We start from the raw sequence: 24,367 nt of genomic DNA, 5'->3' as shown, positions 1-24,367 counted from the left end.
ATATTTGCATTTATTGAATATAATCTAAGTCGTTCACATAGTTATCAAAAGCATGAATATACTATATATATATATATTTTTTGGATTATTGTTAGAAGCTTTGATAATTATGTCTTTGTGTTTTATATTTTTATTTTCAGATTTTTTTACCTAAAAAAATGGAAAGAGATTGGAAGAAAAAATAATGGATAAATCTTTTGATTTTTTTATTAAAATATAATTTTTTATTGTAAATAAAAAATTATTTTTTATGATTAACATAATTTCCTATTTAATAATTACACTGATTTATGTAATTTATCAAAGTTCTCTAACATATTCTTACAACTTCAGATAAATTTTGTATAATAAAAAAAATTACTAAAAATATTTCTTTCAAAACTTCTCAATTATTTCTATTTTATTATTTTTCTCAAAGTTATCTTCTTTTCGGATAAACTTCCAACAAAAATATTAAACTCTATTTAAGAGTTTACACAAGGGGAAATGATATTTTGGAGAAGAACATTAAAGAGAAAAAAATTATTTCTAAAAAAATATATATATATTTTTTTATAACTTATAAATTATAAATTAATATATTTTTATTATTAAGAGTATTGTGCGTGTGTGCGTTAAAAAAATCTCTTATTTTTTTAAAGAAAATTTTTTGAGAGGAGCACATTCTTCAGACCCAAGCCTCAACCACTAGGCCCAGTGACGAAGCCAGAAAAATTATGTAATCTGGACAAGTTTCCACGGATTCCGCTACTGGGTTCATAATTTTCTATCAAAAAAGTATTTAACATAATAATTTTTATATAAATTATTTTTTAAAGTGTATCCAAGTTTTAGCTAGACATTTCAACAAATTAATTTTTTTCAAAATAACTCCTTGATCAAAAGTATAATATTTTAAAATAACAAGTACAAATTAATAAAATTCAACATAAACAAATGATGCTCTTGTTTCTTGTTATCAAGTTAACTCCAATCTTCCAACATCTCACTTAGCATCATCCATTATAGCTATATACTCTTAATGAATAGATTAAAAATTACACAACAAACATTATAAACATATTCTGTATAACAGACAATAGATTGATATATGCAATGTCTATATGTATATGTCTAACACAAATTCTATCTCGTGGATGTATTTTTTATAATGAGCATATCAATATGTCTAACAGAAATTCTATCTTGTGTTTGTATCATATGCAATGAAGTCTTTTAAGGTCAATCACTTAATGCCACTATCAGATAATATTTCCTACATTTCCAAATACATCCATAAAAACACCTGCTTCAGTTCATATCGTAAGATGTAAAGAGACTTATAGTTTCTTGTAGCATATAGAGCTAATAGATCCAAAGATATAATAAAGGCAACTATTACTAAGGCTCTTAAATATTCCTAGCCAACTAACCAAATTCCCTTGCAGGGACTACCAAATTAGAATATATCTCTATTACAATTTGATTTTATCAAATTAAAGCTATGGCATCCTATAAGAAAAAGAAGCTATAAGAAATAAAGAAATAAGAAAAACCTGGGTGGCAAAACCTTCCGCTCATGCGTGCAATTGGATCATAGAAAACAATGTTTATTCTAGGGGTGGCAAAATGGATTGATTGGATGGATATGGATTGGATGGGTAATGGATGGACCAAACCAATCCATTAATCCATTATCAATCCACTAAACTCCTTTAATAAAAATCCAATCCAATTCATCAATTAAAAAATAAAATTCATCCAATTCATCTATTAACATATTTATAATGGATGGATATCCATCCATCCAAAAAATATTTTAAAAATTCTTAATTTTTTTTAAATATCATAAAAAAATAATTAAAATATTCTAAAATATTTTTTAAACTTCATAAAAAAATTAAATATTTCAAAATATTTTTTTCGTTCTTCCGAAAAAACTCAAATTTTTCGTTTTCCGGAAGAATAAAAACTCGACTTTTTTCATTATTCTGAAAAAAATTTATTTTATGTTTTTTTTTGAAAAACCTAGATTCTTTTTTTTATTTTTTTGAAAAAACTCCATTTTTTCATTTTTTTCAAAAAAAATCAATTTTTTTCGTTTTTCCGAAAAAAAACTCAATTTTTGGTTTTTCTGAAAATACTCGTTTTTTTTCTAAAAACCTCGATTATTTCGTTATTTCGAAAAAAACTCGATTATTCGAAAAACCTAGTTCTTCGTTTCTCTAAATAAAACACGATTTTTTGTTTTTCCGAAATAACTCGATTTTTTCATTTTTCCGAAAAAAACACGATTTTTTCGTTTTTCCAAAAAAACACAATTTTTTTCGTTTTTCAGAAAAAAACTCGTTTTTTTTTTATTTTCCAGAAAAAACACAAATTTTCCTTTTTCCGAAAAACTCGACTTTTTTCGTATTTCTGAAATAACTCGATTTTTTGGTTTTTCTGAAAAAAAACTCGTTTTTTTACTTTTTCCAAAAAAACTCGACTTTTCATTTTTCTGAAAAACTCGATTTTTTCGTTTTTCCCGAAAAAACTCGGCTTTTCATTTTTTCGAAAAAAACTCGATTTTTCATTTTTCTGAAAAACTCGATTTTTTCATTTTTTTCAAAAAACCTCACTTTTTCGTTAGTCGAAAAAACTTGACTTTTTCGTTTTTCACGAAAAAACCTCAACTTTTTGTTTTTCCCGAAAAAACTTGACTTTTTCGTTTTTCACGAAAAAAACTCAACTTTTTGTTTTTCCCAAAAAAACTTGACTTTTTTCGTTTTTCTAAAAAATCTTGATTTTTTTCGTTATTCTGAAAAAAACTCGACTTTTCGTTTTTCGGAAAAAAACGCGATGTTTCATTTTTGTAAAAAACTCGATTTTCCGTTTTTCCGAAAAACCTAACTTTCGTTTTTCGAAAAAACTCGATTTTTTTTCGTTTTAAAAAAAAAAACTCGAGTTTTTCGTTTTTCAGAAAAAACTCGACTTTTTATTCATCCGAAAAGACTCGACTTTTTTGTTTTTTTAAGAAAAACTCAATTTTTTCGTTTTTCGAGAAAACTCGAGTTTTTTTCGTTTTTCTGAAAAAAACTCGACTTTTTCGTTTTTTTTGAAAAAACTCGATTTTTTTTCGTTTTTCGATAAAAACTCGACTTTTTGTATTTTCTAATTTTATTGTTTTTTTTAAAAAAATATTTTTTTTATTTTTAAAAATATAATTTAATGGATTTAAAGTATACAATAAAAACAATTCATTGAATTATCAAAATGTGTAGGATGGATTGAATCCATCCATGTATATAAGTGGATGGATTTAATCCATCCATTAACTTATTTTTAATGTGGTGGATGGATTGGATGGATTTTTTAGTGGATGGATTGGATGTATTTTTACTTAATGGATCCAATTGCCACCCCTAGTTTATTCCATCTCCTTATATTATTAGCAGCAAGAAAATAAAAAATAATAATTTAATTCATAAAACAAGAATGTAAATAATCATAAAAGGTATATTTCTAATAGGAATGTGAATGTCAAACAATGAACAAAGAAAGCAGTAGCATGAGATTTGGGCATGTTGGGGTTTTTAACCTTCTTCTATTTTTTCTTATTCTTATCTTTTCCACCCTTAGCCCTTTTTGCAGTTGGTTTTTTTCGTATTGGGCTTTTAACTCCAAGTTTTCTTTAATTCAGCAGCAGCTTGTTCAACAACATAAGAGTTCCTCATTCAAGGAAATTATGGTTAGTTTTCATGATTCAACCAAAAAGAGGAAAGAAATCGGTTGAAACATTTTGTCGAACATGTGACGCGCGAGTTGCAAAACGGTAGCAACGGCGAATCGGCGACAATTCTCCGCCAAATCACACACCGCAAATGATCATCAATCAACTATACCAATAATACTAGAAGATGGTTATGAAAATATAGAGAGAAAAATTGAGAAAGAGATAGAGAAGAGCATAGGCAGCTATCCGATCTGGCCTAAGCAAATGATCATCAATCAACTATACCAATAATACCAGAAGATGGTTATGAAAATATAGAGAGAGAAATTGAGAAAGAGATAGAGAAGAGCCTAGGCAGCTATCCGATCTGGCCGGGCGCTAGCTCCGCCGCTGACTAGGCCAACCCATGAGAATTATTATAATTGTTATAATGAGTTTTTCATTCTCTTTCATATTTATTCTATTTTTCTTACAAGTATCATGATAAGTTTATTCTTTAGTTTTGTTTAATTGCATAGAAAAAAGACAATATATATTTGAAAATTGATATTCATACACTACATGTGACAACTTACATAGTACTTTATACGATTTTATTGTTTTGATTAAATTTAATAATTATTACTTATTTTTCTAATACAAATAAACATATACCATAGTTGTAATTTTAAAGGTGTAGGTATAGGGTGTATGATTTGAATGTCAAAATAGCAAGTCCATTTATATTTTTATGTTCTATTTAAATATTGTGATATTTTTAAAATTTTTGTATACGTTTTTATCGTTTGGGTGAAAACTAATTAATATATCAAATTTTAGTTTCATATTTTATTGCTATAAAAATGCAATATCTATACATATTTTGTTTGTGCATGATTCTAATAGTGAGTAAAAATTTCTATAAATTTCAATTGTAACAAAAATGAAACAAGTTTATTGTCATATAAATTGGACAAAAAATAGCATTTTCATTAATCTTTTTAAGCACTTCTCGATCATAGTCAATTTTTTTAAATGGATTGCTAATAAACATAAATGTTCTTATCGCAGAAGATGTCATAGTGAGATTCACTCATAACTTTCGAAGGTTAATAGATGTGCAGATCCTATGGTTAAGATGAGTTCTATTCATGATCTTGCACCTCTTCAAGATTGTCAAGATGTTTTGGTTATCTTCTTAAGCAATGATTTGTTGTAAGAAGCTAGTTGTGATATTGTTTTATAGTTATTTATGTGGGTTAGGCCCTTTTTATATTAAAAAAATCTTTTTAAATGAAGTACTTCAATGAATGAAATAAGGTTTAATTATATCATAGATTTACTATATTTGCATTTATTGAATATAATATAACTCATATAACTTTTTTTAGATTTTGTTGGTGAGTTTAGAAAATGAAAAAAAAAATGGAAAAAAGATAGAAGAAAAAAGAATGGATAAATCTTTTGATTCTTATTAAAATTTGATTTTTATATAAAATAATAATTATTATTAGTGATTATAATAATTTACTATTTAAATAATTATATCAATATTGGATTTATGTTATTTATCAAAACTCTCTAACCTATTCATTCATTACAACTTTTGACTTCAACTTTAGATAAATTTTGTATAATGGATACAAAAAAAATTTAAAAATATTTCTTTCAAAAATTCACAATTATTTATATTTATTATTTTTCTCAAAGTTTTCGGATAAGGGAGGAAACAATATTTTGGAAGAGAAGAGTAAATAGAAAAAAATTAAAATATTGCTGTATAAAGTGATAAATTAATATATTATTATTAACATATTTTATTATTAAGAGTATTATTAATTTATAGATTAAACTTAACGATTTAATGTAAGTCGACTAATAATCTCAAAAACTCTTCTCTGATAAAAGTTTTATCAAACTAAACTAATTCTCAATTATAAAATAAATAAATAAAACCTCCTAAAATACTTCCCTTCCAAAACCTTCGATTATTTTCATATTGCATGCTTTTTTTTTTCTTTTCAAAATCTTAAATTCTTCTCTAAACTATAAAAAAGGCTTAGTATTTATTTGGTATGAGACAAAATGAGAGGACTTGCAATGATTTTAGGAAAAAGTAGATAAAATTTTCATTTAATTGAAGAAATATTTTATAAAAAATGATAAATAAATATTTATTATTATTTAGTATTTAAAATATTTTAATACTATAGATTATATTTAAAGAATTTATATAAGCCCTCTAAAATCCATCAAAATCTTCATTTAATAATACAAGAGTTTCACAAATTTGGAAAATTTTATATCATGAAAACAAATTAATTCATTAACCTCTCCATTCATTTCACTTCATTTTTCTTCAAAATTCTCCTCTTCCCATCCCTTTTAAATTTCCAAACAAAGTGTTAGGCTCATAAATTGTATGCGCATATCATGAAGATGATGATTGTCATTTTATATACGTGTTTGAGAAAACAATTGTTGAATGGTAAATGCATGTGAGATTTGAATCGACTTGAGAATGTAATTTTTTGTTGAGTTTCTTGGTGGTATTATTGCAACGGAAAGAAAGGGTATTTATTTAGTTCTAACCAACACTCTTTCATATACTTTTGAAACACTGCATGATTTTAATGATGTCCATACGCAGTTGCAGGGATGGAACCGTGATCCTTCCTACAAAATCTAACGTCAAATATTTTTGGACCATTTATCGATTGGTATGTTAAAGTTTATTTTGATACCATATCTTGTCCATTTGTTTTATTAAATATGAAAGTCCAAATTTATTGATCCGACCTTGAATTTGTTCAACTTAATCCAGTTAAGTTATTTCCTTATTTAGTATTAAACGAATTTTTTTCTCAAATAGATCCTTCAAAAAGAAAATCTTAGAGAGAAGAAAATTTATACCGGATTGATCTCTAACCTTAATAAACTTTTAACATCGAGTTGAGGTTGAATCGAAAGAGGTTTTATATAGGATAACCACCAGGTTGAATCGAAAGTAGATATTTTAACACTAGGTTGACCTCAAACTGAATGAAGAGTTTTGAACGGGTTGGGTCTTTGAACTGAATCAGTGACTCAGTAATTAAATTCCCAAAATCAAGTATTTAACGTGTTTAGACCTAGTTTTTGAAGAGCATTGGCATTTTTTATCATATTGAAGATTTTTCACGTTTCTGAATATGAAAATACAAGAGAAGATATATCTATTTATAGGTTAGAGATTGACACAAAAAAATAAATTTTGTAGGGCCAGAATTGATGAGCCAATTGATTGGCACATGTTCCAATCGATTGTTTGATGTAAAAACAATCGATTTGCTTGTTTTAAAAAGACAAAAAAAAGATATATAGCCGTTACCATTCATTAAGATGTTGTCCTAAACCACTACAAGAAAAAATGAGATTTACGACACATGAATTGTGACAGTTCCCACAAAACTGTCCTTATTATTAGACTGCGACGGTTGTCACGACAATTAGGGTCAACCGTCGCAGATTTTCTAGACCAATTATGTAACAATTGCGACAGTTACTAAAGAACCGTCCTCTTTCTACACCTGCGACAGTAAGAGAGAACTGTCGCGATTGTTTTGACCAATCATCTTGCTACTTTCTTTCTTCCTTTATTTTCTCACTTTTTCCATTGTTTTGTTTTTCTAATTTATTTTTATTTTTTTTCTATTTTTATTTTCCATTTTCATTATATTTTTTTGACGTGACAAATCATTTTCATTAGTTAGTCAATATATAATTTAAGAATTTTTTAAATTAAGAAAATTTCAAAATAAAAAATCAAATAATTGATCAATAATTTTAGAGTTTTAAATTTTTAAAAAAATGTTTAAGTAAAGTCATACTCCTATCCTATATTTATTCAACCTTGTTTTATTTAAAATTGTTTCAATTTTATCGTGAAAGAAACTTTCCTTCTATCTAAAACTAAAGGATGGTACGAAGAAGGGAATAAGGGTTCTTTTATAGTGGCTTCCTCAGGGTCACAACACCAGGGAGGACTATCACAAAGAAAACCTTCTTCTTCATCAAATAAATCGGTCGACCGAAATCCATTCTAAATCAATCTTCCATTGTAATGGCTCTTGGATTCGCCGCTCTCGCTATTTCTCTCTTTCTCACCCTCGATCCTGATGTTTCTCCGTCTTCTACCGTTCTTCGTCTGCAGCTTCCTCTGAAGGCGTCGAGGTTTTTTATTTTCTTAATTTCAATTTCGTTGGTTAGGGTTAGGGATCTTGTGAATTTATAATTGAATTGAATGAAGAAGTAACTAATAAGTGCTGATTTTGTTATTAGTTTGTTTATATTTGGAAATTGTATAGGTTCAGATTACTCATGGTTTAGTTATAAAGCTTATGCACGAGAAGACGAAATCCATGTTACATTCTCTTGATGTGTCGTATGGTTCTAGCAGTGAACAACAATCGGTTACTGGTTTTCCTACTTTTGATGATTCCAACAGTGACTGGGTAATCTAATCTCGTTCTTCCTATTTGTTTAAGTTATGATTGGATAAATAGATTAATTAAGTACTTATAGGAAAAACACTTAACACATAAGTGCTTATTTATAATTCTGTGAAAAAAATAAGGCTTTCACCGCCACTCTGCTTTTCTCCACCACCATGCTTACTCGCAGCAGCTTTTCCTTCCTTTTAATATTTTTCAATTAGCTTGCACTGTCACATCGATACTCAATCCAACTCAAAGTTATGCTTTTTTAATTAGCTTGCATCTTTTCAATTAGCTTGCATTTTTTAACCAGTAGTTTCATTGTTTTGGTTATTCAAACATCTTTGAAAATTTCTTGTTTCGAATGAATGTCCAAAGGTTCATAATGTCAAGTGTGGCCTTTGTTTTGGTAGTAAAAGATTATAATACTAATTATTTTATTTGTTTTTAGTTAAAATACTGAATATATTTATTCTGTAGATGCAAAATACTTTTGAAAGGACTCTACAAGTTTAATAATTATTAGGAATTGGAGGTAGATAAGGTATGTCATATCTATATCCATTCATTCCATTGTTGATTACTTTTTTTTGTGAATTATGTGCAGTTTTATAATATTATTTCTTAACCTGGACATCTCTCTAAGATAATATTATATATGTAAGAAAATTGAAGGTTGCCTTCATGAAGGAAAAAAATTAATTCATCTTAGTTTTTTTTCTAAAGAATTTATTCTAATATTAGGAACTATTTTGTGTATAAGGGGATTCATTGTGCAAATATTATAAAGCTTTAGAGCATCCTTAAGAATGACTAAGTATCCTTAAGCAAGACTAAGTATGCTCACTTTGACTTATTATTCAACATATGCTTGACTAATAATGAGTACTAATTTGGTAAGACTTTGAAGATTTATGACTACCAATTTAGGTTACAAATCTATTTTATGTCTATAAGGATGATCTATTTTGCTTTCATTTTCCCCCTTTTTATCATTATGTTAAGGTTAAATGAGATTGATGATAACTAATTGAATGCATTTTTTATTGTGAAGGAAATATGCTTGCATGTTGGTTGGTTCTCGTAATCACATTCTGCCCACAAAAGTGTTTCTAGAATTGTCTTACTTTGCTGTTTGTGTTACAAATATGCTTGCTGTCTTTCAATGGTTTTACTTATGAAATCTCAATTTACCTTTTCAATGGTTTTAGTTTATAGTTTCTCTTTACTGGCTGTTATATCTTTAGGCTTATTGAAATATTTTCTTTCCTAAATCAATTTTCCTATGCATAGTTTCTGTTAGAATATAGAATTATGGCTAATCATGTAGTAAATTAGTTATTATATTTTTATACTTTATTGTGTACTATAGAAATAACTTATACATCGACGGTTAATATGAAAAGTGCTTATGCAATAAGCTGCAAATTAAACTGCTTATCGAAACATGGCTTAACTCTTATTATTAGTTGTTAACTAGTAGTAGGATTTTCAAAACAGTTTGCAAGTAGGTTCATTGTTTAGTTTTTTTTCATGTATATACACATACACTAAGAAGCATGTAGAAAATGAAATCCCATTGTTTAATGAAAGCATGGCATGGTAGATAATTTTAATGGCTTAATGAAAGCAGGGCATGGTAGATAATGAAATCTGCAGTAGCAATGCAATATATAAAAAGTTACAGCTCAAAACTGACATTTAATTGAGTTGTTTCTTTTTTGCATTAAAAGGATGCTAGAGTTGAATTTCCACCAAGAGAAGAAAATAGTGTCCCATTCTTCATGCCTCCTCAAACTCGTCCGATTATTCATTCTGCGCAGAATTTGATGATGCTTCTTTTCAGGCTTCTCTTCAATCAGATGCATCTGACCTTAGGTGCTTTTTGAACTCCATCATACACTTGTTCTAATTCTTGTGTTTGTTGTGTGGGCTTAATGGTGTCATACATGTTTGTGAATCTCTGATTTTTGAACTCATTTATTTATGTACAGGTTTGTTTTATGTATTTCGCTATATGGAAGTGTTGCAATATGGGATTTCTCACATTTGGCGACAACACTTTGTCTTGATAATATTGAATATGTCGTTGGTGCATTTGCTTCCAAAGTTGCATTGTGGACAACAATAAGTTTGAAAATTTGTTGGCCTCTCAATTCTATTTTAATAGTTTCTTTTTAGAGAACAAGTTATTTATTTGAACAAGTTATTTATTCTAGATGTTGTTTTCCTTGATATATTCTAGAGAACAAGTTATTCTAAAGAAATAAGTTTGAATGTTTTTAGTTGACAAGTTTAGTAGAAAAAATTCTTTCTATGAAGCTGCATTATAAATTTTATAGCTACAATTGTTTCTGGTTAATTCTGAATTTTGATGTATTGTTATGTTTGATCTTGAGAAATATCTATGTTTCAATTTTGAATTTACTAGTTAACATTTAATCATTAGTTAACTTTTTTTTTATTTTAAATTTATACATTTAGAGGGGGTTACAAACCTCCGTAATTTTTTTAAAAATTAAATGTAATAAAATAACGACGGTTTAAAACCGTCGCAACTAGAATTAAAAAAGAACTCAAACTAAAATTCACGACGGTTTGTAACCGTCGCTACTTACAATTTACGACAGTTTCCTACCCGTCGCGATTGATAACGACTGTTGGAGAGACGGTTTTAGCAACCGTCGCAATACACCCTGGCGACACAGCTTTCCGCGACAGTTACATAACCGTCGCGCCTTGCAATTTGTGGCTGTTAAAACCGTCGTAACATGCCAAAACTAGCCGTCGCAATTTGCCAATTTTCTTGTAGTGACCGTTTAGGGCGTAGTTTTGCACTAACCCAATTGATTGGGTGAAGAGACAATCGATTCGTAAGAACAAAAACTTGCCCTGAACATTTATGACAACTTCAAATTATATGGCACGAATTCAAGACAGTTTTAGAAATATTTTCTTGAGAAAAATAAATTTAAAATTTTATTTAGTGTGTGTGTAATTTCTCGTATAACTTTATGAGAAAGTCCTTGTACTTTTACAATATTGTTCATTCAAATGTGGTCCTCTCTACCAAAATCTAACTTTTCAACTCCCAGAGCGCCTTATTTTCCTCCAAAATCGCAGATTTGAAGTTGTGTCTTCGACACTTTATTGCTCATGCTCCAAATATGCATCAATACCTAAAAAATAAAGGAAAACTATCAAACTGTACACTATATACACGAAAACACGATTATACTAAAACTAAATCTATTTACAAACTAAAGGAGGATTTATTCAAAGAATACTAACAAAAGAATATATAAGTGCAACAAAACTTATATACAAAAATACAAAAATAACTACAATTTGCACTTATCATATCCATGTATTCTTTGTTTGCCTTTATTGAACTTCACTCTACAAGATTTTCTAAGTACACAAGGTTCACAAAAACTTCAGCTTTTTTACTTTATCTCCACCGAGCAGATTTTGTTTCTCCAACTCAACCACACCCTTTTCACTGACATGGCTCAATCTCATGTACCATATTTCTGTCTTCGACACATGTTTCATGGATGAAATATCTATTGAACCATTTACAACCTCAGCCTCAAGGGTATACAAGCCTTGCTTATTCAAGCCTCTTAAGAATTCCTTCGACCCCTTCATGACCCTTAGAATACTTTTCTCTCCTTTAAAAATATATCCTTTCTTGTTAAATTCACCAAGAGAAATCAAATTTCTCTTCAGATCAGGTACATATCTGACACCAATCAACAACCTTATTAACTCATAATGGAGCTTGAATCTCACAGATCCAATACCTTCAATCTTGCAAGCTTTATTGTTTTCCAGCAGCATTGATCCACCATCTTGATCACATAATTCCTCAAAAAAATATTTTTTTGGATTCATGTGCCAAGTGCAACTTGAATCCATAATCCACTCCTTACTCAAGTCGCTGCTTGAAACCACAAGAACATCAAATGAGTCAAAATCATCTTGAATAATGGTTGTGTTTCCATTATCCTTTCCTCTATGATCTTTCAGGCGTTTAGGGCATAACTTTCTTATATGACCCTCATTCTTACAATGATAACATCGAATACCAGAAACATCACCACCATAAGATTTTTGATGACTTTTACCCATCTTCTTGTCGAACTTGCCATCTTTCTTCAAGAATATTTCCTTAACGGATAATCTTTCACCAACAGAAGATGGTTTATTCTCCTTTCGTTTGTTCAAATCCTTATAGTTCAAGGAAAATTGAACTTCTTAAAAGCTCAACGAATCACTTCCATACAAGAGAATTTCTTTGAAGTGATCATGAGAACATGGTAAAGCATAGAGCAACAACAATGCTTGATCTTCATCATTGATACTGACCTCGATATTCTCTAGATCAAGAATTAACTTGTTTAAAACATATTCAACTTCTCAACATATACTTTGTATTCACTCATCTTAAATGAATACGGAGCTTGCTCTAGGTAGAGGCGAGTGACCAACAATTTAGTTATGTACAAACTTTCAAGTTTCGACCACACACCCACCGTCGTCTTCTCCTTCGACACTTGTTGGAGAACCTTATCACCAAGGCTCAATACAATGGTGCGATGGGCTTTCTTTACCATCGTATTTTTCTCCTTCCCAGTTAGGGAAACATCCATGGCTTCGGCTCCCTGCAAGGCTTCTAGCAAACCCGGTTGAACAAGAAGGATTCACATTTTCAAGCTCCATAAACTAAAATCATTCACTCTGATGAATTTCTCAATCTCAAACTTTGTTAATGACATCTTCTCCATGCTCACCGCACCAGTTTATTGCAACAGAGTTCCGTCAAGAACAACCCGAAATTACGAGTTTCTTGAACAAACACAAGAAACCCTATTAGGTTTTCACAAAAGAGAGAGAAGAGTGAGGAAGAAGAAGACTTAGGAGTGGTTGTAATTGTGCTTTCTATTCACTTTCTCTATTAGGGTTTACAGATTACAAGTGAATAACAACAATTAACCTTTCTTAACAACCAGAGAGAACTAGTCTTTTTATAGACTACTATGCTAACTTAGGCTACAAGCTAACTTAAACAATTGGGCTTAACAAACAGACATAATTTGACATGCTAACAAACCTAGCATATATCGACTAATGCATGTTAGAACAACTTGGACTACAACATGCACTATTCTGACAATAGCATGCGAACAGACTTTGACCTCATACTTAATCCCTGTTGGGCAAGGAGTTTCCCCTTGTTGAGACTAGAGTTCGATCCAATATTCCATAAATTTGATTTTTACGGTAATAATATCTCAGCCCTCATAAGCATTTCACAAAACTAGAGAACAATCAGAGTTTTAGTTACATATTTGATCCTTTTGGATGTCGAATTTAACTAATGTAACATGTTATGGCTGACAGGATAACCAATATAAGCCTTGTTTGTTGTTTAGTGATAAGTGCCAAAATATCGATATTTTTGTGTATGTAACTTGTGGCACTTGTCGGTTATTTTGTTCATATTCTTTGAATAATTCCCCGCTTAGTTTGTAAATATGTATGAATTGTGTTTACTTGAATTTTGATTCATTTATGTACCGTTTGACCATTTTCATTCGTTTTATAGGTATTGATGTGTATCAGAGCCTCGAACAATAAAGTGTCGAAGGCACGACTTCGAATACACAATTTTGGAGCAATAAGGAGAAAATTATGCAGAAGCTCACTGAGCAAAAGTTATAGCACGTTACCACTTTCAAGAAAGTAGCCAGAGCTGTGTTGGCAAGCTCGCTTAGCGAGCCCCATCTCGCCTAGCGAGATCATTTTTACTGTTCCAAATATTTTCTCCCAAAGGCGGTTTAGCTCAATTAAATGAAGTCTCGCTTAGCGAGGTCTTCGTAAACCAGAATTTTATATATGTTGTAAAAACATATTTTGTTAGGTTTTATCACCCTTTTCCCCTTGGAGAGGCTCTGATTCGATTTTGGTAGTTTAGAGGTTTAGGAAACATCATTGGAGGCTACATCTTATCGATTGACTATGGATTTGTCTCGGATTGCGTTGACACCATGAGAAGTTTCTGGTTCATCTCCTTCTTCTCTATGTATCATTTCAATGGTGGGTTTTGTATGTATACTTCTACTCTTATTGTATGTATATTTGTTGATCATGGGATTGTATAAAATCTCTTTTACAAATCAATAAAGATGTTTGTTCTTGTTTTTGCTTTATGTAGAGGTTTAGTTTGCCGTAGACATATGCTCTCTGATTCTCTCTTGAATGAATATATATTAGGTTCTGGATTCTAAACACAATGTTTAGTCCTAATAATTGCTTGTTTGTCGAAGCTTAATGCTTCTGTATTATCGAGTTCGTTGAGACACCGCCTTCGAGATGACATGGTTGTTATCTCAGCTTTGCGTTAGACACAACTCTGGTTGTGAGCGATACGTGATGGTATTGACGAGTAATTTAGGTTGAGTGCAATTGATTGGCAAATTTAAATATTTGACGAGTAGAATGAAATGCAATTTCATAAAAAATTCTCTTAGACTATGAGATTGTTTATTTGTGTTATTTACTTTTCCCGCATTTTACCTTCCGCATCCAAAATCAAACTTAGAAGGATTGAAACTGTTGAACGGTAGTTTTTCCCTTGCACTAATCTCTATGGAGACGATAAAAGATACTTACTCAAGTTTTTTGATTGAGAGCTGCTAACTGCAATTGTCAACATTTAGTTAAAAGTTAGTCTTAAAACTTCATTTTCTTATTTAAGGATGTTTGTGGGCATATTCTTTTAAAACCACTCAAATTTATTAAATACTCTTAAGAATAACTCTTAGGGATAAAGTAGTTCTATTTAAGCCGAATTAGTATAAATATCTAGTATATCTCTCTATCCCTTAACTCTTTACTTTATTGTGATTTTCCGCTGCTTAGTTTCTCGTTTGGATATAAAATATTTTCAAACTCTACTTTTACAAAATAATTTTATTTTAAATTAACATTTGTCAAAATTCCATAATTTATCTCTCCGCCTTATGTATGGAGTCAAATATTCAACATCTAGTATTATAGGATGGTCGACATCCTACTAGTCCTCTACTTGCCGGGTTTAGTATTATGAGATTTTTAACATCTTACTAGTCATAAATAAATTTTATTTTAAATTATGAGAATAGTTATTTTGGTAATAATGATTTAAGGAAATTATGTCCCCAAAAATATTAAATAATTAATTTCTAAAATAAGGTAAAACAAGTTATAGTTTTTTTAATTATATAAAAATAAAATAATAATAAATCAAGAATTTAGAAATAATTACGAATTTGCTTTAGAACAATGATTGCTTAATAACAAATAAATAAATATTACCTTAAATTGTGGGTAAATTTATTTCGATTTATAATAAATAAATAAAGAATTTAGAAAAAATCTTGAATTTAATTTTAACAACTAATTGTTTAATATTAAATTTTTTTTTTTAAATTAGAAAATAGTTATATTGGTCACAATGATTTTAGAAAAATATGTCCCTGTACTTATAAGTAAATAAATTCTAAAATTAGATAAAACTAATTAAATAATATTTTTTATGGAAAATTAATAATAAAAAGTGAAGAATTTAGAAAAAGTCACGAATTGTTCTTAGAAAAATAATTGCTTAAGTTGTTTGAAAATTTACTTAGATTTATAATAAATAATTTAGAAAAAACACATGAATATAATTTTAACAACTAATTGTTAATATTAAATATATTTGATTTTAAATTATGATAATAGTAATTTTGGTAATAATAATTTTTGGAAAATATGTCCCCAGTAATAATGAATAGATATCTAAATGCTAAAATAAGATAAAACCAGTTAACTAAAATTTCTTTAATTTTAGGAAAATAAATAATATAAAGTAAAGAATTAAAAAAACTCACAAATTGAAACAAACAAATAAATAAATGTTACCTTAAATTGTGGGATAATTTATTTTGATTTATAATAAATAAATAAATAAATAAGAAAAAAACGTGAAATTAATTTAAACTACTGTTTGTTTAATATTAAATAAATTTTATTTTAAAGTATGAGAATATTTATTTTAGTAATAATTATTTTGGTAAATAATTATTAAAATACAATAAAAATAGTATATGTTACCTTAAATTGTGAGAATAATAAACCAGTAGAAGATTTTTAATAACTTGTTGGATATGGCCTTAATGAGGAAGGTTTTGGATATTGTTGGAATAATAAAGGGAAGATATTGTTATGGCTGCGTTGTTGTTTCTGCTCAACATGTTGATACAGATGACACTGCTGCTGATCAGCGGCATCTATGTCATCTCGGTGTTTCTAGAGGGGATGATGTTGTTGGAGCTCTTGGTGAGACCAAACACAGCTTTGGTTATGGAGGCACTGGCAAGATTTCTAATGCCGGGAAGTTTTTGAATTTCGGTGATAGGTTTAATGTTGGTGATACAATAGTTTGTTGTGTTGATCTTGAGAGGAAACCACTTGCTTCTATTGGTTTCTCTAAGAATGGTAAATGGTTGGGTACTACAATACAATTTGATGTCGACTCTCTTCTTTTTCAAAGGTTTCCACCTTGGGAATGGGCACTTTTTCCGCGTGTTCTTTTGAAAAATGTTGAGGTTCGGATGCAGTTCAGTGCTGAACAAGAACTTGTTCCTCAAGAAGGGTTCAGACCTTGGGCTTTGGTTGTTGCAGATGGAAATGCGGTTACGAGACCTTCATTTTCTAACCCAAAGGAATGTAAATTGATGATGCTGGTGGGATTACCCGCTTCAGGAAAGACTACATGGGCTGAAAAATGGGTAAAAGATCACCCAGAGAAGCGTTATGTTTTGTTGGCACAAACTTAATTCTTGAACAAATGAAGGTTAGTTTAGCTTCCGATCAATTTTTGGTTATCATTTTTCTATCTTCAATTTTTACTTAATCTAGTGATGTTCAGGTTCCCGGACTGTTGCAGAAAAGCAACTACGGTGAAAGGTTTGATCTTTTGATGGACAAGGTGTGAATAAGAATGAGTTTGTTCCTAGATTAAGGGTTTGTTCCTAGAATAAGGGAGAATTGATTTGTTCTCATTAAATGTAATTATTTAGTGTAATTACCGGTATAGCCTTCTAACCTCTATATATTTGAGAAATAATAATGAGAAAAGTATGAACCCAGAAATTATTGACATGGTATCAGCCTCTAGATCAAACATGTGATTTTCTAGTTCTGATTGTTTTTTTCTCTCGGTCTGCGACAATTTCCTGATTGGTTCAGTTTGTTGTTCATCGTTTCTGGTTGCTGATCGATCACCGTGGAATTCGTTTAGTGCCGATTTTCATTGTGATTCTGGGTTTAGGGCTTTGGCTTGCTTCGGTTGTTTGCGATTCTTTCACGAATTGTGATTCTAGGTCGTGACTGGTTTGTTTTCTCGGTTATAATTTTGTTCTTTTTTTTGGTTCTTGGTTTGTGATTCTTACTCTGAATATCATTGGTTCCGCCGCTAAGTATAGAATTTTGTTGCCGCTTCATTTAGTTCTCACGGATTGCACTGCGTATCTTGGTCGTGAGGTTTGTTCCTTTTGGTTGCTGCCTGTAGCTTGTTATTATAATAATAGTATAATAATAATAATAATAATTATAATAATTATTATTATAGTAATATATTAATCAGTGAGGTTGAATCTAATTCCATAGATGGCTTTCGAAAAAGAAAGAGATACCTTTTGTGTTTGTTTCACCGGCAAGAATTATTCGGCTTGGGAATTTCAATTCAAGATGTATGTTAGAGGAAAGGGATTATGGAGCCACTTAGATGATGTTTCTAAGGCCCCGAAGGATAAAAATGATTTAGATGCATGGGAAACTCAAGATGCTCAAATCATCACTTGGATTCTCAACAGTATTGATCCTCAGATGATAAATAATATGCGCTCCTTTTTAACTGCTCAAGAAATATGGAATTATCTTAAACGCATTTAACACCAGGACAATTTGGCAAAACGTTTTCAGTTGGAGCTAGACATAGCCAACTACAAACAAGGTGATTTGTCTATTCAAGAATACTATTCTGGTTTTCTGAATCTCTGGACAGAACACTCTGCTATTATACATGCTAATGTTCCCAAAACCTCTCTCGCGGTTGTTCAAGAGGTCTACAACACAAGTAGGCGAGATCAATTTCTCATGAAACTTCGTCCAGAATTTGATATTGTTAGAGGTGCTTTGCTCAATAGGAATCTGGTTCCTTCTTTGGATACTTGTGTCGGTGAACTTTTAAGGGAGGAACAACGTCTAATTACTCAAGAAACCATGTCTCATGATGCTGTCAGTTCCGAACCTGTGGCAATTGCATATGTTGCTCAAAGTAGAGGAAAGGTTCGTGATATGCGACAAGTCCAATATTTTTCTTGCAAACAATTTGGACATGTTGCTCGAAACTGCAGTAAGAAGTTTTGCAATTATTGCAAACAACAGGGTCATATCATCTCTGATGTCCCACACGTCCTCCCCGGCCAGCACAACGTCCGGCTCAAGCTTTCCATGCCACTACCAACTCTTTAGTTGGTCCTCTCAGTACTGGTGCATCTACTGGTGGTGTTCTACAACCTGAATTGATTCAACAAATGGTATTTTCTGCTCTTTCAGCCTTGGGAATTCAGGGTAAGTATTCTAATGTTTCTCAATCATGGTTTCTTGATTCTGGTGCATCCAATCACATGACGGGTTCCTCGAAATACTTGCAAAATTTACATTCCTATAATGGTAATCAACAAATTCAAATTGCTGATGGCAATAAACTCTCTATCACTGATGTTGGTGACATAAACTTTAAATTTCGTGATGTGCTTGTATCACCCGGACTTGCTTCCAACTTACTGTCGGTTGGTCAATTGGTGGATAACAATTGTAATGTTAATTTTTCTCGTGCTGGTTGTCTTGTGCAGGAGCAGGTGTCGGGGAAGGTGATCGCGAAGGGGCCTAAAGTGGGAAGATTGTTTCCACTCCAGTTTAGTTCTAGTCATTTATCTTTTGCGTGTAATACTGTTTTGAACTCTTATGAGGATTGGCATAGAAAATTGGGTCATCCAAATTCTGTTGTTTTGTCTCATTTATTTAAAACTGGTTTGTTGGGAAATAAACATGCTTGTACTACTTCTATTTCATGTTCTGTTTGCAAATTGGCTAAAAGTAAAACACTTCCTTTTCCGTCAGGTGCCCATCGTGCTTCTACTTGTTTTGAGATGATTCATAGTGATGTGTGGGGAATGTCTCCTGTAGCATCTCATGCTCACTATAAATATTTTGTCACATTTATTGATGATTACAGCCGCTTTACTTGGATATATTTTCTTAGATCTAAGTCTGAAGTGTTTTCTATGTTTCAGAAGTTTTTGACATATGTTGAAAATCAATTTCAAGCAAGTGTTAAATTTTTTCAATCCGAATCGGGTGGTGAGTATATGTCTCATGAATTTCAGGAATATCTTCAAAAAAAAAGGGATTTTGTTTCAACGGTCTTGTCCCAATACCCCCCAACAAAATGGGATGGCAGAGCGAAAGAATCGTCATTTGCTTGATATAACACGCACCTTACTTCTTCAAGCTTTTGTGCCATCCCGATTTTGGGTTGAGGCTCTTTCCACAGCGGTATTCTTGATCAATCGCCTTCCTTCAACGGTTATTGATTTTGACTCTCCCTTCTTTCGCCTTTTTAAAATTCAGCTTAATTATAATGATTTACATACTTTTGGATGTGTTTGTTTTGTTCCCTTACCTTCATTTGAAAGGCATAAGCTTGAAGCGCAGTCTGTTCAATGTGCATTTATGGGGTATAGCCACTCTCATAAAGGATTTGTGTGTTATGATGTCACTAACCATCGTTTTCGCATTTCTAGAACTGTGACATTTTTTGATAATCAGTTTATGTTTCCATGTGTTTTTCCTGTCATGAATGATATTGTTACTCTTCCTAAGTTTTCTATTATGCCTCAATCTATAGAACGTTATAAACCAGGTCATGTATATGTCAGAAAACACAAACAACAGATTCCCACACCCCTTCCCGATGCTGAACCGCCACCTGATCCTGTAACGGTTGAACCACGACGTTCTGTTCGAATATCTCGAGCACCAGATAGATATTTGCCAGACAAGTATGATTCCCCACATATTTCTTTGGCTTCCACACTCTCTAGCATATCTATTCCTACTTGTTATTCACAGGCTGTTAAAGATGTACATTGGATAAAAGCAATGAATGAGGAACTTCAAGCTCTTCAAGAGAATTTCACGTGGGATATTGTCTCTTGCCCTCCTGATGTGAAACCTATTGGCTGCAAATGGGTGTATTTTGTGAAATTGAATTCGGATGGGTCCCTCAACCGTTTCAAGGCTCGCTTGGTTGCCTTAGGAAACAAACAGGAATATGGAATTAATTATGATGAGACATTTGCACCGGTTGCCAAAATGACATTTGTTCGTACGATACTCTCTATAGCTGCTTCTAACGGGTGGGCTCTTCATCAATTAGATGTGAAAAATGTTTTTCTTCATGGTGACCTAGCAGATGATATTTATATGACTCCTCCTCAAGGTTTATTTTCGTCATCTAAAGGTGTGTGCAAGCTCAAACGCTCCTTATACGGTTTGAAACAAACGCCTAGAGCATGGTATGAAAAATTCCGCTCCACTCTACTTGGATTCTCCTTTACTCAGAGTCAGTATGATTCTTCTCTATTTATTCATAGAACGTCTACTAGAATCGTCCTACTTCTTCTGTATGTTGATGATATGATTATTCATGGTTCTGATCATGCTTCCATTCAAAGCCTTAAGCAGCAGTTACAAGCAGCGTTTCATATGAAAGATCTTAGTAATTTGCATTATTTTCTTGGTCTTGAGGTTCATTCTACATCCAAGGGCATATTCCTCCATCAACACAAGTATGCCATAGATTTAATTTCCATGGCTGGTCTCCAATCGGCTAATCCAGTGGATACTCCTCTTGAGGTTAATGTTAAATATCATCGTGATGATGGTGATCTATTGCCTGATCCCTTATTGTATCGTCAAATCGTGGGTAGCCTTAATTACTTGACTATTACTCGCCCTGACATATCGTTTGCTGTCCAACAAATAAGTCAATTCATGCACTCTCCTCGCCACCTTCACTTGACAGCAGTTCGTCGTATAATTCGTTACTTGAAGGGAAGCTCTCATCGTGGTTTATTCTTTTCTAGTGGAATTGCTCCTAAATTGAGTGCTTATAGTGATGCCGATTGGGCAAGGTGTCCTGATACTCAACAATCTGTCACTGGTTGGTGCATGTTTCTTGGCTCTTCATTGATCTCATGGAAAAGTAAAACACAAGCGAGAGTCTCTAAATCTTCTACTGAATCTGAGTATCGTGCCATGTCTGCTGCTTGTTCTAAAATAATTTGGCTTCGTGGTCTTTTGGCTGAAATTGGATTTCCTCAAATAGAGCCAACTTCGCTTTATGCTGACAATACAAGTGCCATCCAAATTGTCGCGAATCCTGTTTTTCATGAACGCACCAAACATATTGAAGTTGACTGTCACTCAATTCATGACGCTTATGATGACCGAATAATATCACTTCCTCATGTCAGTACTCAGTTGCAAATTGCAGATATTGTTACCAAGGATGTTTCGCGTCCACGTCATCAGTTTCTTGTTAGCAAATTGATGCTCATTGACAAGCAGCATCAATTTGAGGGGGGATGCGAATAAGAATGGGTTTGTTCCTAGAATAAGGGTTTGTTCCTAGAATAAGGGAGAATTGATTTGTTCTCATTAAATGTAATTATTTAGTGTAATTACCAGTATAGCCTTCTAACCTTTGTATATTTGAGAAATAATAATGAGAAAAGTATGAAGCCAAAAATTATTGACACAAGGCAAGTTCAATGTTCAATGTAATTATGTCCAGGGCGGCTAACATACCTCGCAATTATATAATTGATCAGACAAATGTATACAAAAATGCAAGCAAGCGTAAGCTTACGCCTTTTGTTGACTATCAAAAGGTAGCTATTTATCTATTTGTTTGATGGTGTTGGAAAATAAGTTTACTACGGATTTGATAATATAATATTTTGTCCGTTCTAGATTGCTGTTGTAGTGTTCCCAAAACCAGAAGAGCTCAAGAGACGATCTGAAAAAAGATTTAAAGAAATGGGCAAAGAAGTTCCGGTTGATGCTCTGAATAACATGATTGGTATTTGTTACCCTTTACTTGTTATCTACTGTTGTTTAGTTTATCATATTTTTATTAACTTAAGAATCTTCTTATGCTTGTTATGATATTTTATGACCATGGCAGCTAATTATGTTCTACCTAAAAGCAAGGATTTGCCGAATTCCGATGAGTATTTTGATCATGTATAGTTACTTACATTGCTTTTTGGTTATTTGAGAATCAAATTATCAAGCATTACTATACTAAAGCTTCATTTGTATTTTAAGGTTTTGTTTGTTGAACTGAACTGAGACGCGTCTCAAAAGTATTTGGATCAGATGAAGCAAAATACTCCATCTCTATCTAATAACAGCCGGTCAACATTATTGCGCAGAAGTTCTTATCATTCTTCTTTCAGGCCTACATTGCAAATTCAAGGAAGTTCAATAGGTTTTTATCTACTTACAGTTGCTTCCCGATCTTTCAGTCTATTTTATTGTATAATTATCTTTAATAATCCTAATGTTATTGCATTTTTGCTCAGGAAGTGGCATTCAACAGTGGAGAGCTCATTGTCCCATCTCTCAAGCCGACTATAGGATGCCTAGTCAAGTTAGTTAGACAAACCTATTTTGCAACTTTCTATTTACTTGCAAACTTTTCAGTGTTGTTAAATAGCAGATAATATAACTAGCTATTGTTTTGCAATATGATATTTAATATAAAATATTGTCAATGTTTTCTATGATCTGCAATTTACAGCACTGAAACTTTTCCATCTTGGTTATTTCTATCTTGTGGCAACAATGCTAATTTCTAAGGACATGTTTTTTAGGTCGATGCACGTGGTCATATGACTGAACCTCAACTCAGCATGAATCCACTGTCTGGAGGATATCCAAGCAGTCAAATTTCACATGTTGCAAGATCACCCTATCCTTTTGGACTTTATTCCAATGACGAAGCATCTTGTTTTCCTAGAGATAATGCTGGTTCCAGTAGAACTTACGGTGACATCGAAGCATACAGGAACCCTGTTTTGGGTAGCCAGTATAGGTCAAGTACGGGAAGGAACATCAACATGGGTTTTCCAGGAAGACCTTATGTTGACTACCGTGAGTCACAACCTTTTAATTATAGTACATATGGAAGACCTCATGTTGAATACAGAGATTTCCAGCCTGAGTTTCCTTCACCTGCCGCAGCCACACGTGGTTATGCTCTTAGAATTTCTCATTTTTTAAGTTATTTTTTTAATCAACGCAATAATAATATGTTGCTATTACATTTCAGCTTCGCTTCCCTCGTATGGAGAACCGACATTAAGACCTCAACATGGTGGATTACCTCATAATGTGCAGTATTCAGGGAGATATGCTTGTCAGTATCAAAAATACTACTACCCTTGAAATTTACCAGACACTGTATTTGGTAAGTGGAACTCTCAATATGTAATTATGGATTTGTTTAGTGTTCAGATGAGAGTTGTATAAAATAACATGGTGTTAGTATATAAAGTGACTATGTGCATATGTTAGGATTGTTTATTTTGAAAATGTGATTTGAGATGATCCGTGAAAACTTGTATGAAATACATAAAGAGTATGCATAATTCAGCGCTCAGAAGCACTGACTCAGAAGGTTCTGGATGGCTACATCAGAACATGCTCTGGCAAGACATCAGAAGATGGTCAAGCAGGATCAGAACATGAACTATGAAGCATCAGAAGAACATGAAGTCAGAAGCAGAAGCACTGATGTTCTGAACGGTATCACGCTCAAGCTCTTCAAAGTTAGAAGACAAAAAGATGCTCTGTACCAAGCTGAATGACCCTGATATTCAAACGTTGTATCTATAAATTTGAGTTCAGAAGCAAGTACAAGATGACAGGCTATTAAGTCTAATCTCTGACTGACAAAAGGAACGTTAGAAGCTACAAAAGGCAAAGTCAGTAAAAGCAGCAAAAGCATGGCTCGAGGTAGTTGACAAAAGTGTGAAACATTAAATGCAGCGTT

The 24,367-nt window shown here is 31.7% G+C and overlaps 1 protein-coding gene and 1 pseudogene across 3 annotated transcripts; both read left to right on the top strand.

Annotated features, from left to right (window-relative positions):
- The first annotated feature begins 7,606 nt into the window (after positions 1 to 7,606).
- LOC131622782 (uncharacterized) lies at positions 7,607 to 10,519 on the top strand. Of its 3 annotated transcripts, none has more exons than XR_009289997.1 (4): positions 7,607 to 8,166; positions 8,629 to 8,692; positions 9,882 to 10,026; positions 10,143 to 10,517. XR_009289997.1 is itself a non-coding variant. In XM_058893822.1 (4 exons), exons 2-4 carry the CDS (start codon positions 8,053 to 8,055, stop codon positions 10,277 to 10,279), a joined length of 396 nt encoding a protein of 131 aa, XP_058749805.1. In that variant the 5' UTR covers positions 7,607 to 7,885; positions 8,020 to 8,052; the 3' UTR covers positions 10,280 to 10,519. The 3 variants fall into 3 exon arrangements, 2 of the variants coding, with proteins under 2 accessions (XP_058749805.1, XP_058749804.1); XM_058893822.1 differs by lacking the exon at positions 8,629 to 8,692 and having other exon boundaries at positions 7,607 to 7,885; positions 8,020 to 8,166; positions 10,143 to 10,519; XM_058893821.1 differs by lacking the exon at positions 8,629 to 8,692 and having other exon boundaries at positions 10,143 to 10,519.
- A 5,824-nt stretch (positions 10,520 to 16,343) lies between these two features.
- LOC131622842 (uncharacterized) lies at positions 16,344 to 23,760 on the top strand (annotated as a pseudogene).
- Positions 23,761 to 24,367: the final 607 nt, after the last annotated feature.

This window comes from Vicia villosa, unplaced genomic scaffold (assembly GCF_029867415.1).
Source record: "Vicia villosa cultivar HV-30 ecotype Madison, WI unplaced genomic scaffold, Vvil1.0 ctg.000044F_1_1, whole genome shotgun sequence".
In the NCBI taxonomy this organism is placed as follows: domain Eukaryota; kingdom Viridiplantae; phylum Streptophyta; class Magnoliopsida; order Fabales; family Fabaceae; genus Vicia; species Vicia villosa.
This window is presented reverse-complemented; position numbering and strand designations above follow the sequence as displayed.

Coding starts and splice junctions, on each gene's coding strand:
- LOC131622782 (XM_058893822.1), top strand. CDS start 8,053: ATGCACGAGAAGACGAAATCCATGTTACATTCTCTTGATGTGTCGTAT. Junction 8,167..9,881: donor ATGATTCCAACAGTGACTGG/GTAATCTAATCT, acceptor TTGCATTAAAAG/GATGCTAGAGTTGAATTTCC. Junction 10,027..10,142: donor TCAGATGCATCTGACCTTAG/GTGCTTTTTGAA, acceptor ATTTATGTACAG/GTTTGTTTTATGTATTTCGC.